Here is an 18,384-nt window from a genome sequence, read left to right as displayed (position 1 = left end):
GCTGAATTTTTATCTTCTTTCCATAGCCATGCCATCCAGGGCTACCTGATACCCGTCACCAGGTTGAATTACAGAGGCTGCTGCCATAATGCCATATGCAACAGATGACTTAACAGGCAGCCACGGCAACTCACTGAAAACCTTTCCAGAGCAGACTGGCTTAGCAACCTCAGAATTTCCTTGTGGGTTCTTTTGATAATGAAGAAAGAAAACAGTTTTGCTTTTAACTATGACTTCTCAGGAAGAGGTGAGTGAAGTTTTGGGAGCATGTGGTATCATCTAAATAAACGACACATCAGTGTCTAGCTTTCATGCAGTATAATTGACAATGCTGTTTTGTTTTCTGATGGACAACCTATGCGCCAGTTACAAGGCTTTTTTTTTTTTTAATATATGCATATATTTAAAATCATACACAGCAAGCTGTCCTTTTCTCTGCCTTAAAGCCGGAAGCCTCTATACAAAGTTTAATTTACGTTTATTGAAACATACATGAAATTTAGCAAATGAAAGAGTGGAAAACTTATGGTACTTGTTTGCTGAAAGGTGAAAAAATATTCCAGGTGACTTACAGTGCTGCAGATAAAATGTGGATTCTTTGCCTGAAATGTGGCATTGTGAGCATTTTCTGGAACTGACTTTGCAAACACGCTGCTTTTACAGCTTACCAGTTCCACTGTCCTTAACAAACCCGGACCTGTTTCACACCACTGCAAGTTCAAAAATCTGATTTCTTTTGCAAGTGACAGGGTGCATAACCAGAGTCTGAAATTAGCATTGCAAATCTATTTACCCTGAATTCTAGTATAGCCTGGTTTAATTGTTTTTCACTGTGTGGAAAGTGATCAAAGATTTTCTGGAGTAAAGTTCAGTGGGCCCCTGCATTAAGATCCTGTCAGGTGATGTGTAGCTGTTATACGCTTTTTAGTCTCTCTTGTTTTCTATTGACAGTAGAGAGCAGAGGATGGATTCACACTCCAAGCTACAGTAGCTTGGACAAATTTTAACAAAAATTAACTTCAGTAGTTTGCTGTTGGATTAATTGTAAGAGCTCCTCTCATGAACATTAAGTACACAACTTACTTGACTATGTCTAGCTCTGGAGTCCTCAGCACAGGAAAGACATGAACCTGCTGAAGTGGGTCCAAAAGAGAACCACAGAAACGATCGTAGGGCTGGAGCACCTCTCCTATGAAGATAGGCTGAGAGAGTTTGAGTTGTTCAGCCCAGAGAAGAGAAGGTTCCAAAGAGATCTTATGGGAGCCTTCCAGTATCTAAAGGGGCTTATAATAAAGATGAAGACAAACATTTAGTAGGGCCTGTCGCAATAGGACAAGGGGTAATGGCTTTAAGTTGAAAGAGGGTACATTAGACCAGCCATAAGGAAGAAATCTTTTACAATGAAGGTGGTTAAACACTGGAACAGGTTCCCCAGGAACACGGTAGATGCCCCATCCCTGAAGACATTCAAGGCCAGGCTGGATGTGTTTCTGGGCCATCTGATCTAGTTGAAGATGTCCCTGCTCATTGCAGGGGGGTTGGACTAGATGACCTTTGAAGGTCCCTTCCAACTCAAACCATTCTATGATTCTATGTGATTATCCTTTTTCTTCTTTTTTCTTTTTAATCCAGTTGAGTCGGGTACAAGAGACAAATCCCACTACTGGCAGTCTTGAAATCATCTCTATTACGGAAGATGAATCACCACTCCCAGAAATACAATTTTCCTTCAAAAGATTTTTTTGCATACCACAAGCAAAAGTGGACCCCACTGCAGATGGATGTGGTAAGGATACTGCACAGCTTTTTGACCTTTGTAATCTAATGCCTAATGTAGGTTTTAGCCTTGCAGAACTGTGCTTGCCCACTAAGTCAGAGAAAGAAATCACTTAGAGGAAGAAGAAACACAACATCACTCTCCAGCCGTGAGGTTTGCCAGCGTGTTAACAGGCGATGACATCTTGTGTCAGTTTGCGTACGCAAGCATTTTTCACAGCCAGGGTATTCACACACTTCAACCACATAGCAAATATTTGCCCACACTTTTCAGACACATTTTGGAATAGCTTATGTGAAATTTTACCAATCTGGAAATTGGTCCATTAAAAAACCTGAATATACAGTACAGCAGCCTTGGAGGAATAGCATGCATGTTTGCTACTTCCCATAGGTTTCATGGCAAAAATAACCATTAACCTTAACAGAGGCGGGGTGAGCATGAAGGATGAAGATAGAGCAATTCAATTTTCTAGTTCATTAGCTACCTACTGAGCAGCTGACTAAGATTCCAGCATACCAGACACCAACTCCATTGCCAAAACCACTTAGCTACTGCTGAGACAGTTTGTGTAGGTTGGATTTACTTGTGAGTTTATAAGTAGTGGGAGAAACATCTCATCCTTGACTGATTTTAAGTGTCTGCCAATCTCAGAAGGAAAGCTTTAAGAATGAGGAGGTGATGAGCTGCATGAATTAAAATTGAAGACAAGGTTCTGCCACCTTCTGTTTGTGTCCATGACAAGTTGTGTATGCTATTATCCCATAGTTTGCCCTTTGTATATCAGAATACATTTGAAACAAGTGAACTGTTCATTGATTTCAGTGGAATCTGTTGTCTTCCAGGTTGACAATATCACGAAGCTGAGGTCAGCTATAGAGGTGGTTGGTGAGCGTGACTGGTCCAGATTGTATTGAATGTATTCAGCAATTATTACATATATATATTTTAACTTTAGATGCACCTTTTTTCCCTTGAAACCCCAAAACTCAGCCTTGAGCCATTGCTCAGTTGTCTCCTTGTATTTATAGCAAAACTTCGAACAGATCACCTTTTCCCACATTGTTCAAGACTAGTTTGGGGGTCTCATTTTTTGCAAATTTAGATTTTTAACAGTTAACCTTGCTTCCAAGTCCAAAAAGACTAATGACTTTCCTCCTTCTTGTCTTGAAAACATATTTAGTCACAGAATCACAGAATCCCAAGGGTTGGAAGGGACCTCAAAAACTCATCTAGTCCAACCCCCCTGTAAGAGCAGGGTAACCTAGAGTACATCACACAGGAACTTGTCCAGGCGGGCCTTGAATATCTCCAACGTAGGAGACTCCACAACCCCCCTGGGCAATGTGTCCTTTCTTTTTCTAATATCCTTGCTTCCGTTCGAATATTTAGGCTCCTCTTCCTAGTTTCTCTGCTTCTGCTACCCCAACTCTGGAGGAAGGTATTGAGCATTAGACTTTGCTCCCCAGTGCACGAGGCAGAACTATGTGGTCTCCATCTTCATCCCAAGATTTCCTTTGTCCTGGACACTCAGTTGTTCCAGTGCTCAGAGAAGCATCCAGCTGGGGCTATAGCTGGAGGGAGCACTGAGACCGCAGGCTTGGTACCAGCAAGAGTCAGGAGGTATCACAGGCAGAAACAGTCATAAGCAGGAGACTCAAAATAGTCTTTGCTACTTCCACTGAAAGAATTTATTAGTCCACTTGAGCTTTCTGAAGTCTTCAGAGAGTATACCTGTACCTTCCACACAGGCTTCTTTTCAGAGATGAAACAGGTCCGAATTTCATTTTTCAGTGTGATGTAGCCCATGAAAATTAGTTTGGAGCTCATACTCTTGATTGCATTTAGAACAGGCCAGGTGCTCTGTAAGAGCATGATTCAAACCCCTCTTAAGGCAAATGCTGAAGAGGTGTCTGAGAGCACCAGTCAGCCCCAAAACACTTGGAGCCTTCTCAGCCCCTGAGCTGGGGGTTCCAAACCACTCTCGGTCAGGTCAACTCATGAAGTATATGAAGGAGTTACTACTGCCATCTAGTTTAATGTTAGATAAATCTTTTTCATTGCAAACTCAATCTTTTCATTGCAAACTCAATCTGGTTTAACTTCACAGAAGATGTTTTCTCTGTTTGGTTTCTAGGAGATATCGAAACACCTTCAATGTGCCATGTTTTTATGTCCCTAAAGTACTTTCCATATATCTGTGGTTTATTCCTCGCAGTAATCCTAGCAGTTGCCATTGGCCTGGGTGGTGAGTATAATTAGTTATTCATTAAGTTCTCACTTAACCTTTCAAATGCTAAATTTTTCATGAGCCTTTTACTTAGAATGGAATTAGACTGCTACTGTGGCTTGTTTGCTGAAGTAAAAATCTTGTTGGTGTGATGGCTTTAAATTTTACTTACATGTAGGGATAAAATAGATCTGGCACTCATGAGAGGACTGGTGTAATATTTACAGCACAGGGGAACCCACAGGAAACCTTTCTCTAGTAAAACTTCACTGATTCCTTTTGGGTAGTAAGCTATGGGGGAGGCTTCAGGTAGCACACACCATATTCTCGTCCTGTAATTCACACCTCTAAGTTTCTTTTAAAGGAATTAAAAAACTTTACCCTTTCACAAACAACTTTTACAAAGGGAAAGAAAATGCAGAATGAGTTTAGTTGCAACTGGAAAGTGTGACCTACTCACATCTAGGTGCTAAATATATTGATGCTAGAGCAGTACCTTCACACCATAAGCTTGTGGGAGGCTGAAGCAGCTCCTCAGGAAGGAAGTGCACTGGCCGTATTTTGCAAGGGTCTCCTTGCTTTGCTGCTGAGAGTCTGAGGCCTCAGAAACTTGCCCTGGAGTGAAACATCAACTGGGTAGAGAGAGCTCGAAAGCAGTCAGCACAGATAGCAAGGCTGACTCATCCTACAAGTCATCATTAATAGATGAGTTTAACAGCACCATGTAGCCACCTGAAGGTTGTATTTCAAAAGTTCCTGGAGTACGGGAGTTGTCTTTTCATTAGCGAGACAGAAATCTGTCCAGATAATGGAATTCAGAAGTGTTAAATTAATATCCAAATGTATTTTCATCACCTTGTTTTCTTTCATTCTTTTTAGTCCAATACAACTGCATTGGGAAGTTTCGCTGCAGATCATCCTTTAAGTGTATCCAGAAATCAGCCAGGTGCAATGGTGTCTTCAACTGTAAAGAAGGGGAGGATGAGTACAGATGTGGTAACTTAAATTTGGTTATAAATCCCTCCTACCTCCTCCTGTAGCATCTGGCACATTATCAAGAAATTCATGTTGTAAAGATTTTGGGTGAGACAAGAAAAATAGAGACTGATGGACTATCTAAATCACCACTTCAGAGGAACAATCTCTCTGAGGTATTGATTTACACTTTTTAAGAAATCAGACTGCTCTTAAGATAAATGTGATGATTGCTGAATATTGCTACTGCCATTTTGGACATGTTTCTCCATTAGAAGTCTAGATGCTTCTCGACTGTTAGCATTTTCTCTGCCTGCAAGGTGTACCATCACTGCATTGTGGTGTGTATATACAGTACTCTGTACTCACTGGCACACAGCTGCACTTGGCAGTTTTGAAAATTGCAAAAGCCAGTAATTATCTTAAGGAACATGGGAACAGGAGAGATCAGCACTGCCTTTTATGCATTGAGTACTGCAGAGTTTGTTGCTTCATATGCAAAACGTATGCCCCCATGTCTAAGTTCCTCTCTGTCATGAGCTCCAAACCTGTGCATCTGTCCTCTCCCCAGCCTTTATATGCTTATCAGCCCAGACACACCAGCCCCATTTCAGGAGAGAGAAGCAGATAGGAAACTCCACAGGATTCCAGGGGTGGCTGGGAGCAAGTGCATCCACCTCTCTGACAGTGCTGTACAGCACAGGATGTATCAACCACCTGTCATCACTTATCTTGATCATAGGTTTACTTGATGCCAAGGCATCTGTAGCTCCAAATCACTGCAATCAGCAAGACTTGCTTAGGCTCACTGGAGGGCAAGGCATTCTTCTCTATCTGTATTAGAGCTAGCATCCCCCATCCATTGCCATGAGCATAAACTTTTTATTCCTGGCTGTTGCAGTTCAGTGTATCTTGGTTCCTTCCTTAAAGAGGAAAACCAATTCTGTCAAAGGATCCAAGTGATGAAAAAGACAAGCAGTAAAAATTCAGTGAGCCAAGAAATGTGGATGCCACAGTAGTACATTGACACTGTTGTGTACCCGGTGGTTCTTCTTCACAGCTCACTCAGGCTTTTCTTCTCCACAATCTCAAAGTCAGGTTGAGTGGCAAGAAAGCAGTGCTGCAAGTGTTCACTTCTGGATCCTGGCGAACAGTCTGCTCTGATGACTGGAAAGCAGAGTATGGAAATACTACCTGCAAACACCTGGGTTTCTCAAGGTAGGAACACAAAATGGAAGAAACTTTATTTGGCATTTTGAGCAAACTCTGGGGTTTTCAATCTTTCTAATGAAACCTTGTATTAGTCTGTGCTTTAAAAGAAAAAGGACTTACCAATCCACCTTTAAATGATATGGTTGAGGAGACTCAGAATGATGTGAATACTTCTGCATTGCAAATACCATTTATTACTACTATAAATCTGGGATGATGGCTAAACATAATGGTTTGCTTAAATCTTCTGTATGGGATGCAAGTGCCTGAATCTTCCTGGTCTCTCTAGTAGCTTACAGCCTGTCAGGGAGGCACTGAAAAACATATGAGCATTTTCCATTTCTTTTACTTCCTCTGCAAAGTAGAAAATAGGAATTAGGAATAAGTAGGAAATAGGAAAGTAGGAAATAGGGATTATGGTAGGAAAATTGTATATACAGTTTCTGCCGTGACATCTGTTAGGAATTAAGGTCCACCTCACAACTGGAGAAGAACCTGGAGAGGCAGTTCTTACCAGATTGATCCCATTCCTGAAAAAGCATTATGTCTTTCACTAACTTTCACACAATTGAGAAAGAGTCTGAAGTTGTGACTTGCAATGATGCTGTTATTTCTTCTAATGGTGTCATTCTGTTTTCTGCACACCGTAGTCAGCAGCATAAAGCTTATTTGAATAAATTCTTGTTGCCCTTAGGATAAAATACATCTCAATTGTTCAACAACAAAAAAAGGACAAGAAAAATTGCGAATTACCTGTCCTTCCTGCTGCAAAACGTAACTCTAGGAAAAGGAGTCAATGAGTTTTCCAGTGCTTCAGGAAATGTGCTAATCAGTTACCATGAAGACTTTGTTGCAATATTAGAATTAAAATTTACTTTCTCAGCCAGTTAAATGCCTCTCAGCATGTTGTGAGTTCCACACACGGTTATGGCAAAAATATGTGTGTGTTATAAAAAATGTTTCTTGGGGAGGATGCAATTACTTTATCAAGTGTCCAAGTCTGATTATTGTGGTTGTGACACTGGGTTTTCATTAGCAGAACTGCTGAATTATTTAAGCAGATTACTGACATGCTGCCTGAGGAAGCTGTGCTTATGGTTTATTTGCAGTTACGTGAGTTCAGGTTACCTGCCCGTGGCTGCCATTGAAAAACAGTTTCAAAGACATTTCGTATCCCTCAGTGACTGGTTATCAGCTGATCAAGCTACATCCCTGCACAATGCAACAAACCTCAGGTATGCCTCAGTTTATTCATCCTGACAGAAGGAGAGCGGTGGATAGAAGCAGAATTATCAACAGTTTGAGATTGTTGCCTGTTTTTTCAGGCAAGTGGTAAACGGTTGGTAGTGTTATCCATCATAGACCAAGGCTCAGTAGCAGTTTTACTGGCATACAAATTTGCAGCCTGATCCAAGGCCCATCAGAAACAGCAAAGGCTTTAAACTGCGCTATTTGAAAAGCCTGTTTGTCCCATGATTCCATTTTCGCAAATGGATAGACACCAGACACACACTTTTTCCATTGTGAAGCAATTTGTTTCAGTTTACAGATCCTTAGATGTTTCCCAGTGGGCTCATGAACCAGTTATGGCCCATTTCTTCCTCCTAACAATTGCTTGCTTTTCTTAGTTACCTTTCACTGAGAAGCAAGCTATGGATCCAAGGAGTCTACAGATCCCATGTTGAAAATTACTGATGAGCCTCCCCTTGCAGAACAGTGAGACACTCTTCAGTGGGGCAGCATATGGTCTGCAGGCTCCCAATGGTGTCTAAGCTCCTAAGCATTTCAGCTAAATGCCCTAAGTAGATTGGATGAGTACGTGACTTTGTACCTCTTTCAATATGAGTTACTTATATGCATGTGCACATAGCTGTACAGGAAGATGTCACGATATTGAAAACACACCCAGTGTTTGTGAATTGGAACTAATACTGCACTGTCTTTTCATCTTAGAGAGGAATGCACTTCTGGCAATGTGATCATCTTAAAATGTTTGGGTAAGAATCAGGAAACAAAATCTGAAACTGTCCTTCTTCATCTACTGCATGGCAAGAGTTGAGAGGGACTGTGTACGCAGGGCGTACTATACCATCAGTTTATCATACCAAAGAAAAATTGTATTTCTTTTATAAAATTTAAACAAATTTCAGAAAATGAGAATAGGCTGAGAGGGCAGATTAGGAGCATCAGGTTAGGAGAAGGAGTGTTCTGGTGAGAATCACAGTAGAAAGTAGATGTTTAAGATTGTGATTTGAGTGCGGGGACTAATGCTGTAATTCCAATTCTTTGCCATCTCATCAGGAAAAAGGAAATTCTGTTGAACTTTCATCTCACATCTCTCCATGTCAGCTAGTTTTTGGATTGGGATATGAAAAATCAAAAAAAACAGCAGCAAAATTATCATCAGGGGAAAGAACATGCTTCAACTTGCCTGTATGTGGCCCTGGGACCCTGTGTGTTTAAGGAGGGCAGAACAATAGGGTTACAGCTCAGCTGAGCACTGCATCTACCGGGGAGAAGTGAGCTTCACAGCCCCCATATGGGCTGTCAAGCACGATGCTGCAGGGATTGGAGGGAGGAGGAGAAACCTCTTGAGCAGCCACAGCTCAAGATGTAAGCCATGGGGATGGGGATGGTCCTGCTGCAGAGACCTCCCAGCCTCAGCAAAGCTGAGAGCAGAAAGGCTAAAGATGACAAAAACCATGCCAGTGTTTCCTCCATGGACCCCAAACCTTTGCTTTCTGGCAGCGTGTGGGACACGGGCCAGCTACAGGCCACGGATCGTGGGGGGCAACGCATCCTCCCCCCAGCAGTGGCCTTGGCAGGTCAGCCTGCAGTTCCATGGGCAGCACCTCTGCGGAGGGTCCGTCATCACCCCGCGCTGGATCATCACAGCTGCCCACTGTGTCTACGAGTAAGTCCCTAAACTGTCTTGCTTAGGGTGTCCCACTGAACCCACCTGCAGCATGTCTGTGTGTGGGGCCACTGCAGAGGGGGGCTAATGCACTGTGCTTTCTCTAAGGAATGCATAAGAGACTGGGTTATCCTTAGTTCATGGGCTTGCTCCATTACATTTAAACCACCTCTCTCCCTTACTGTGTAAGTCTCTACTGAAAAAAAGACTCCCCCCAAGAAGTGGCCTAAATCAGGGGACCCACTTTTCAGATGTTACGGGCACCTCTGGCTTCCTGGGAAATCAGCTTAAAACAACATTGAAGCACTAGATTTTAGGTATCCTGATCTGCAGTTTCTGTATATTGCATATGAGTTAACAGGTACAAGAATTCGTACTTGGTTTCAAATACCTTGGAGCTTTAAGATACATTACACAATCCCTTTCAAGTTCACAGGATCGATCAGTGGTAGTTAGTAAGTTGTACTGCGCTTAGTGTCCTTTACCACATACTCACTGCTTCTTTTTATGCTGTTCAACTAGTCTTTGAGTTGTAAATAGACGCTAAACAGTAATTTAGCCTCCTTTTCTTTGTTTAGTTATAAACATAGCCTTCTCTTTAATAATGAGTTGTCTGGTTTTGCAGCCTTATTTGTTGCTAGTAGTGCAGAAGAGCTCTTCTCACTCCTACAAACTCCAGGCCACTTTCACCTTACTTCACCTTATTAATCCATAGGTTATCAATTACAGCAGACTGTCACTATTTGCCTGTAATGTGGTTTGTAAGTTCAGAGGACAATTAGACAACCTGAAGGCTTTCTTGAAGGTTTTTCACTCTCTCCTACTTCTTTGTTTCAGCCTGTACTTGCCGAAGTCATGGAGTGTGCAGGTTGGTTTTGTGACTCAGCAAGACAGCCAGGTTCACCCGTATTCAGTGGAAAAAATTATATACCATCGAAATTATAAACCCAAGACAATGAAAAATGATATAGCACTGATGAAACTGGCAGCACCGCTTGCTCTCAATGGTAATTCTTCCCCTTAGCTTTCACTTGACTTTTTAAACTTCCTAGCTAAAAAATGAAGGGTCTTTCCCAGCACAGGCCTGGAAACTTCTGTTGGTGCCCTGTGTCTGACCCAGGACAGTTCAGTGTATCCCCACCACCTCTACAAGCAATGGTGGATGTGCTGTGTGGATATAGCCAGTTTGCTGCTGTGAAAGCAAGGCAGTGATCCCTGTTCAGACTCCACTGGCAGAAACCCCTCAGAAACCTTTTCAATATCCAGGCATAGAGAGCAACAACACTGTCACAGCACTCTGTAAATTGTTCCCAGTCTATTCTGGTATTGGCTTACTGAAGGCATTTAATAATAGGCAAACATTAACTTTATTCTTTCTAAGTATTGTTCCTATCTAAAATAAACACCCCACCTCATTTTATTTGGAGATCACAGAGATTTTTGTCCTTTCTGTGAGTATGTGGAGATCCAGCAGCTTCCAAAGCTGAAAGTTAAGCTTAAATTTCAAAGAGAAGGCCATTCAAAGATAATGATGCTTTTAAATTAAAACTACTTTTGTTTTCTCAGCAGGATGCTACCTACAGGTGACACAGCTAGTGAATTGAAATAATGTGTATGAATTGAAATGGTCACCTGCAAATACCTCCTAATCACTGTGAGCTCTCTGCAAAGGGGAGCTGGCTTTCTCTGACACATATAGACTGTCAGTTCCTAAATCAATTCTCTTGAAATACTCTAGACTTCCACCTTGAATGAAAATTAAGCTTGAGTTTGTTCTGCTTTGTGTCTCAGCTAGTGCTGTTTTCTTTCACCCGGGAAGAAGTCTGGGAGTCTGTCAAGAACAGCGATAGCACTGCACCTGAGTGAGATACCTGCTATGCCTTGTGGGGACTGGGGGCAGCCCAGGGGGCTTGGAGGCTCCACAATGGGTGCTTGGTATCTTGAGCTGGGATCACTGCACCATGCAGAGCTGAATCACTAGGAATTACCCAGTAATACCTTGTATCTTCCTTCCCTTTGCTCAGTGTCAGCTCACCTTACATGACAGTTTGCTCCTGCAAGCATCAAACGCTGATTATATTGCACTGCATTGCGTGCCCCAGAGCATAAACCGACGGGTGGGAAGCAAAAAAGATGTCTTGTTGCCCTTTCAGAAGAGAGCAGAAATGTGCACATGTGGCTTTTTCTGTGCCACTGCACAAAAGCTGTTAGGAGGCACCTTGCAGTTGTGCCATGGTTAGCCAAAGCCATTTCTCTGCCCAGGCAGTGTGCTGTGGGGTTTCTGATCTACCCGTCAGCTGCACACATGGTGCATTTCTTGTTTGCTCATTCTTCAATTTATTGATCTACCAACACTTCCTTTTGTTGCTTCATACTTGAAACTAATTAGGCCTGGGGTAGGTATTGATTCAAACCTATGGAACTGGCCATAAGACAAAAGACCTGCAGAACTGCCAAGCTGTTATGTGGGGAGTGGGTGGTGTTCATAAGAAGTTCACTGCATGCCAAACCTTTTCCCAGGCTTCACTGCATGCCAAAAGTTTTACTGAGTCACACAATATTTTACTGAATTTTAAAAGCAATTTTCTCTTTTTATTTTTAAAACCAGGTCACATAGAGCCAATTTGTTTGCCTAATTTTGGTGAACAGTTCCCAGAAGGGAAAATGTGCTGGGTATCAGGATGGGGAGCAACCGTGGAAGGAGGTATTTTAAATGACCTGCTGTTGATTACACTACATCTCACATACAGTAAATACAGGATTTGGTTGGAGCATTGTTCAATATTCAATTTTCTGGAATATCTGGGGAGGGGGGACAAGACTTATTCCTAAATTTTATGCTCACCCGAATATGTAGAAGTGCTGTACAAGCCCTTATCATGAGGAACAGATGGGTACACTCTGTGAAAAGGTTGAAAATGACATGAGGACAGCATCAATGTTGTACTCAGCCTCAGTCAAACAGGCGGTGTCCTTTATAACTTCAAGCATAAAAAGCATAGGATGAATGCAAGAATCCACCATCCATTTTCTCAGAGACAGCATGTATGCATTTTCAGGCAGGTTGGATGATGTGGAAATTAGATCTGTGAGTAGGGAATTCTTTTTTTCTCTTCCCATTACTCACAGGTCATATTAATAATCTATAGTGAATCACTTCCACGTGAAAATGCTTGAATTCTCAGGTAATTGGGTTTTATCATTCTTCATTTGTCTCAATTGACGTGTTCCCCTTGTTCAGAGAACAAGAACAGTATGTTACCTGATCTACTGATGACAGTGAGAGGTGGGGAAAAAAAATGAAAGCAAGGTTTACCACATAAAAGTCAGCTATAAATCGACAATGGACATTGTGCAAATACTCCCATTTATAGAAAGATCCGTTTAGACTCAGAAGAAAATAAATATTTATAAAATAAATCAGATATTTGCAGATGATTTGTTGACTACCAGAACAGGTGATAAATTTGAAATTAATTTTGGCACTGGTATAGAAGACAGCATCCAATCAACTTTTAAGTTCATTACTGTCATTGATTCTCTAGTTTGAAGTAAAAACACATAAGGTACAGCTTTGCATTACATACTGTGACAATCCACATCTCTACAGAGTCGCTAGTTACTGGATTTTGTATGTGATGAGACACCCAGTTGCTTTTATTTGTTTGGTGTCGTTTTAAGCACATTTCTTTCACCCTTGCTTGCCAATTCTTCACATACTGAAACACTTTTTGTGTGTAATTAGAGATTAGTTTCTGCAATAGAGAGTTCTTTTCTTTGTGGTTTTTTTTTTTCCTTTTCTTTTTTAACAGGTGATACATCTGACACCATGAATTATGCAGGTGTTCCTCTGATTTCTAATGCAATTTGCAACCACAGGGATGTCTATGGAGGGATCATAACTCCTTCAATGCTTTGTGCCGGTTTCCTAAAGGGAGGGGTAGACACGTGCCAGGTATGGAAGTTTCCAAATTGCAACTGAGCTCATTAACAGCAGCAATGGAAAAACATGACTGATAAGTTATCAGAAGGCACTCCCAGGCTTTTCTTGGACAAACATTTGGTTTTGTGCCATTTACTCTGTTTACCATGAATATCAATCAGTGAATGTGCATGCATTCATACGCTACAGTTCCCTTCTTATGTTTCTTCTGTGGCCCGTATCTGCTACTTCTGGAGCCAAATTTACTTAAGACATTTTTTAATTTCTTGCATGTGGTACAGTGTGGTGCCATCCTTTCCTTTCCCTGGCTGTGGCCTCTGCACTGCGCTGAATCGTACTGCACTGCACTGTGAGCAGGTACGGAGGTCTGCAAGGTGTAGAAACTCCATGGGTCAAAAGCAGCCAATGTGTACATCAATAGAGAAGAAACATGAGATTTTGGAAAGAGTAGAGTGAGGCAGGGGAAGGAAGAAAGGGAGAGGTGTCTGAGTAACTCCGAGGACTGGCAATGACTCTGGAGGAGAGTGCTCACAGCAGTGATGAATCAGAGCATCTTTCACAACACAGTGTGGTGATGCTTCAAAATCACTGTCAGAGTCGTGAGAGTGCCCACCTTGCGCCAGGTCTCATCCCCATACACACTAATGTGCACCCACCTAGCTAGTCATGCATGAAGTGCAAGAACTAGGAAGGAATTCGTGTTTCCAGGTATGCTCAGTCCCAATTTCACAGGGAACAAGACAAAGAGAAGACATGAGGTGCATAGACATTCATTTGTGACCCTGTTTGCACTCCCCCTCCCCACCCCGCATGTCACTATGCCTATGGCAGCTGCCCAAAGGCAGCACACTCAGCACATGGCTCCAAGCAACAAAAAAAGCCATACTCACCAAAGGGAGAGGCTTGTTCCAACTTCCCTTGTTTTCCATTGTTGTGCTGACTCTGATGCTCACAGGGAAACTTCCCCAGCAAAATAAATTGGGCGTTTTCAGTACTTAGATGTGAGCCCATTGAGTTGAATCTGCTTAGCAAAGTGCCTGGGAAGGGACAGAAAAGCACTGTGTAAGACTGCAGGCAGGAGCAGGCAGGGAAGGAGGTGGGATACAAGCTTGTTGTTGCAACTCTGGGCTCATCTAAGCTCAACAGCAAGGAGCTCTTTGAGAGAAGCAGCTGTGAGAGAACAAGGCCATGGTGTGGAAGCTGCAGACCAGCAATGCCCTGCTGCAGGACAGGCATGCTCCCCAGCACCTAAATGTTGTTTAACAGCAGGCTTCAACATTGCTTCTCTTGTACTGTATTGCTAATTAGGGAAAGAAAGGTATGATCTAATACACATCTCTAAGAAGTCTCCAACTTCTGCTGTAACATATGCTTTTCCCAGTACCCAGAGCAGAGCAGATACAGAAGACTTTAAATTACTAGACTATGCCTCTGCCTCTACCCCCCAGATAGATCTTCCACTTCATTTCTGAGGCACTAACATTTGTTCTAATTCTTTGTCCTCCAGGGAGATAGTGGGGGCCCTTTAGCATGTGAAGATAGGAGTATCTGGAAGTTGGTGGGGACCACCAGCTTTGGAGTGGGCTGTGCAGAAAAGAACAAGCCGGGTGTCTACAGCCGAACCACCTCTTTCCTGGACTGGATACATGAACAGATGGAGGTCTGGTTTTGCCCTCTCTGTCTCTACTTGCTGCTTTGCTCTGCCACATAGTTCAGGTTGTATTTGTCACAGCTGAAATGTGTTGTACGGACACATGCATCCTGAGTGCACATGTGCGGATTGCAGCGGGTCCACATGCAGGGCAGAGAGAGCAAGATGCAGGGAGCACTGGGCAGGGGTATAGAGGAGAGAAGAGCATGTATCAGTATGGGTGGGAGTGACTGGAGAGGGGGCCTGAAGGCACAGACCAGGGAAGTGTAGGGGACTTTACCTGAAAGCTGTGAGGCAGCTACAGAAAAGCCTGAGGAATTGAAGCTGAGGGGGCCAAAGGCATTGGGAGAGGTGGGAGACAGTGTTGGCTGGAAGGAGAGAATAGCAGAGTTAAGGGAATGGGAAGAAACTGCAGCCACCTTCACCTGACCCAAGGGTGACCCACTCTCCAGAGACCAGGTTCTCCACTGTCAGCATCCCTCCAGTGCTGCCAGAGAGATGCTGGGTTGAATCAGCTGAGCAGGAAGAGTTGTGCTTCAGAAGGAATCCCAAGCAGGGATCTGTTGCCTAAGCAGAGGCGTCTAGAGCCATTTTTGGAGACCCCAGGCTGTTCTGCCTGGCTCACAGGTGTCCCTGCAGAAGGGAAAGGATCTGCAGCTAGCCCTGGGTTGTATCTACCATCCTCACAGAGATGTCTCATATAGCCTGCTAATGAGCCTTCCAACTAAAAGGAAACAGAATAAACCCCTTCAAAGCTTCAAAGCCTACCGCCTCCCTCTATGCATGAGACCCATGCGTGCAGTATCTACTACTATTACTAATATATTCCTCCATCCCCTGTAAACATATTTCTTTATGAGCCTTATGTACCTGTCTTAGCACAGGCTGCAAACCGGTGAACTAAAGAGGTGGGAGAAGCTGCTGGCATTTGTTTGGGTTCGCAGTGCACGCAGTAGGAATTGGACCACATCTCTCTTGTGGTAGTGGTGGTGTGTTTTCCTGACACACTTCAGCTGGTAGTCCTGGCTCCAGGAGCCCTGCAGTTCCTTTGGTGACCCTAGTACAGCAGGGGAAAAATATTCATTCCCTTTCAGACTTCAATAGGCAGCAACACGAGTGTTTGGATAGATGTATAACTGGTTTTGCTTCACAGAGAGAAGAGCTGCAGACCTGAGGAGAGCTGTGGTGCTTCTGAACACCCACAGCCCCACAGAAGGACTCACCACACTCTTCTGGACACCTGCTCCAAACTTTGTACCTTCATGGACTACTTTGTACCATTTCTTTTTGGTACTGGCAGCTGTACTTATTGAAAACTGCTGCACATTCAGCCTCTTTTGGATGGAAGAGGCAGTTGGATGCGTATTTACTGTCAGCTATGAATTTCACACGTAGAGAAAGCTCTAGGACTGGTACCCCAGTGTGCTTTATCTCAATAAAGCTTTTCAGGAACAATGACTAAAAGACTAGAACAACTTCAGATCAGGTTGTTAGCCGTTATTTAATACTGACCTTCCAAGAACCAGATGACAAAAGTACTTCCTGGGAGTATTCATATATAAAGTCCACACTGTTGTGCAGGGAGCAGTAGCTTTCTTTGAAGCCATAAAGCAAGCAGGAAGTAGCAGTTGGCAAGCATTTGGCAAGTATGCTCAACTCTTTTTAGAAAAATTCTGTGGATTCTAATCTTTTATCATGTGGCTGTGAACAAAGTCCCTAAAAATGAGGGAGTTGAGAGGTGTATTCCTGTGGTAAATAACTCTGGAATGAGCAACACCCAGACTGTAACTTTACTGAAAAATCCTGAGATGCTGAAAGTCTGAAAGGGAAGAGAAGCTTCTTTACTGCCTTTCAATAGGCTAAAGAGCCGAAATCATTGCTGTATATATAATGCATGATGCAGTGCAATAGCCACTGAATACTCCCAAGCTTGCATGATGTAGTACAGCTCACCAAGGCACTTATGCTCAGTCACCCTCCATGTTTTCCTTCTCTTTCTCTGTAGACAGGACAATATAGATCCTGCACTCTTTGTACCTGTTAGTGACATCAGTACACTATGCAGATGAACTGATGTCAGCCAGGCAAAGGACAAAATATCTGAAGTGCTGCTGTGGTTTCCTGTTTGAGAAGCCATTTTAATGTGACAGCCTCATGTTGTTAGGTTGGAAAAACCCGATCGTTTTGCATTTGCTCTTTGTAAAAATCCTGGGTGGAAGTTGTCAATTTTAGAATTGCTTGTCTGGGTCTAGGTGAGCTGAATAACAGATAATATTGCTAGAGCTTTTCAGTATCAGCCAAAATTGATCTTATAATCTTATCAAGTGTGCTGATCTGCTTGAAATGTGGTTTTGGGTGCAGCCTGTATGCTTCTAAATCAGTATCCGCATCACCACTGTCATCCACCACTGCTGCAAGAAAGTGCTGGCAGAACTGGAACTGCATTTTCACTGCAATGTGTTGGATCAAAATTGAGAGAGAACAGCTAACCCGCATGAACTGTCAACCTCCATGTTGTTCTAAGGATACAGACTTTGATCTCAGAGGACACTTCATCAATACTTTTCACCCTGGCTAAAGAAACTGCAGTACAGTGGAAACAGCACTTACAAACCTGGCGTGTTGTTGAAAAGAAGAGGGAAGCATTATTGCAAAGCTGATACAAAAACTGGAATGAAATGGGAAATTTGACAGAACCATGACGGAATTAAAACAAAGTATGTTGAACCCTTCTGTAACAAGGAAGTTTTCAGGAGAGCTTTAATGTTCACTGATTGTTTTCATAACATTTTCACAGCCCCAGAAGGGCTCGTCTTTTAGAATTATCAGCAGTCTGGAGCTGAGGCCACTGCTGTCTGAGCTCATGGAGTTGTTATTTCATGCTTCTGAAAAGACCCCTGAAAATTCCGTTGGGACTCCTTTTATTTCCATGAGAAGACTGTATAATGAGTATCCATTGTGATCTTTATATTAAAGAGAAATCCAGTGTAAAATGTAGAAAGGTAGTGAATTCTTCTCGACAAGAAGCCACACTGACCCCCAGATCAATGACAGACACCTATGAGTATACCTAGCTCAGGTTGCCAAACATTTTCCTTTTTTTCTTTGTATTTTCTCCTCTTTATTCAACAAAAATAATTGGCTACACCACATGCACATGACAGAGGCCTGCCAAACCAGGCAGGGGTGAAGGCAGCTCCAGTTTAACTAATCCTGATTAGGAGATTTATGGTAAATGCCTTGGAAGTACTTAAGATCTTTCTATTAGAGGGGTGTATATCTGCTACACTATTAAAGAGGCTGCTGAAACAGCTTCTAGCTTGTGAACTCAGATCTCTGGTTAAAATGGTTGCTTTATCATAGGATTATGTTACAGCCATAGTGTCCCTTAGAAATACAACCTGCTTTTATGCACGGCTTGTGGAGAAAACTTGCGTCAACGTGCGCTAGACTCTCAGAAAATGTAACCAACCTCACAGAAAATGTCCAGCATGGGAAAAAAAAATTCCTTTGCCATTGCCATACATCACCTGTTCCGGTATTCATGACACTTAAGTGTGGAAATTGAGACAAAGCTGGTAAGTTTGGATAAACCAGATGTGACTTTCATTCAATGTGCAGTTTTCCCAGACACTCTGAAAAAGCATCACATGGATAAAATCTCCTGTGGCCAATCCGAAAC

At 42.7% G+C, this 18,384-nt stretch overlaps 1 protein-coding gene across 1 annotated transcript; it reads left to right on the top strand.

Annotated features, from left to right (window-relative positions):
- Positions 1 to 1,380: 1,380 nt before the first annotated feature.
- On the top strand, positions 1,381 to 18,152 carry TMPRSS3 (transmembrane serine protease 3; the record flags this gene model as incomplete). The annotated part of the gene is made up of 12 exons (XM_080613510.1): positions 1,381 to 1,786; positions 3,915 to 4,025; positions 4,887 to 5,003; positions 6,077 to 6,200; positions 7,304 to 7,429; positions 8,148 to 8,191; positions 8,943 to 9,108; positions 9,946 to 10,115; positions 11,717 to 11,812; positions 12,921 to 13,063; positions 14,559 to 14,711; positions 18,066 to 18,152. The coding sequence occupies exons 1-12, from the start codon at positions 1,585 to 1,587 to the stop codon at positions 18,150 to 18,152; spliced, it is 1,539 nt and encodes a 512-aa protein (XP_080469636.1). The 5' UTR covers positions 1,381 to 1,584.
- Positions 18,153 to 18,384: the final 232 nt, after the last annotated feature.

This window comes from Psittacula echo (genome assembly GCF_963264785.1).
Source record: "Psittacula echo genome assembly, chromosome: 3".
In the NCBI taxonomy this organism is placed as follows: Eukaryota; Metazoa; Chordata; class Aves; order Psittaciformes; family Psittacidae; genus Psittacula; species Psittacula echo.
This window is presented reverse-complemented; position numbering and strand designations above follow the sequence as displayed.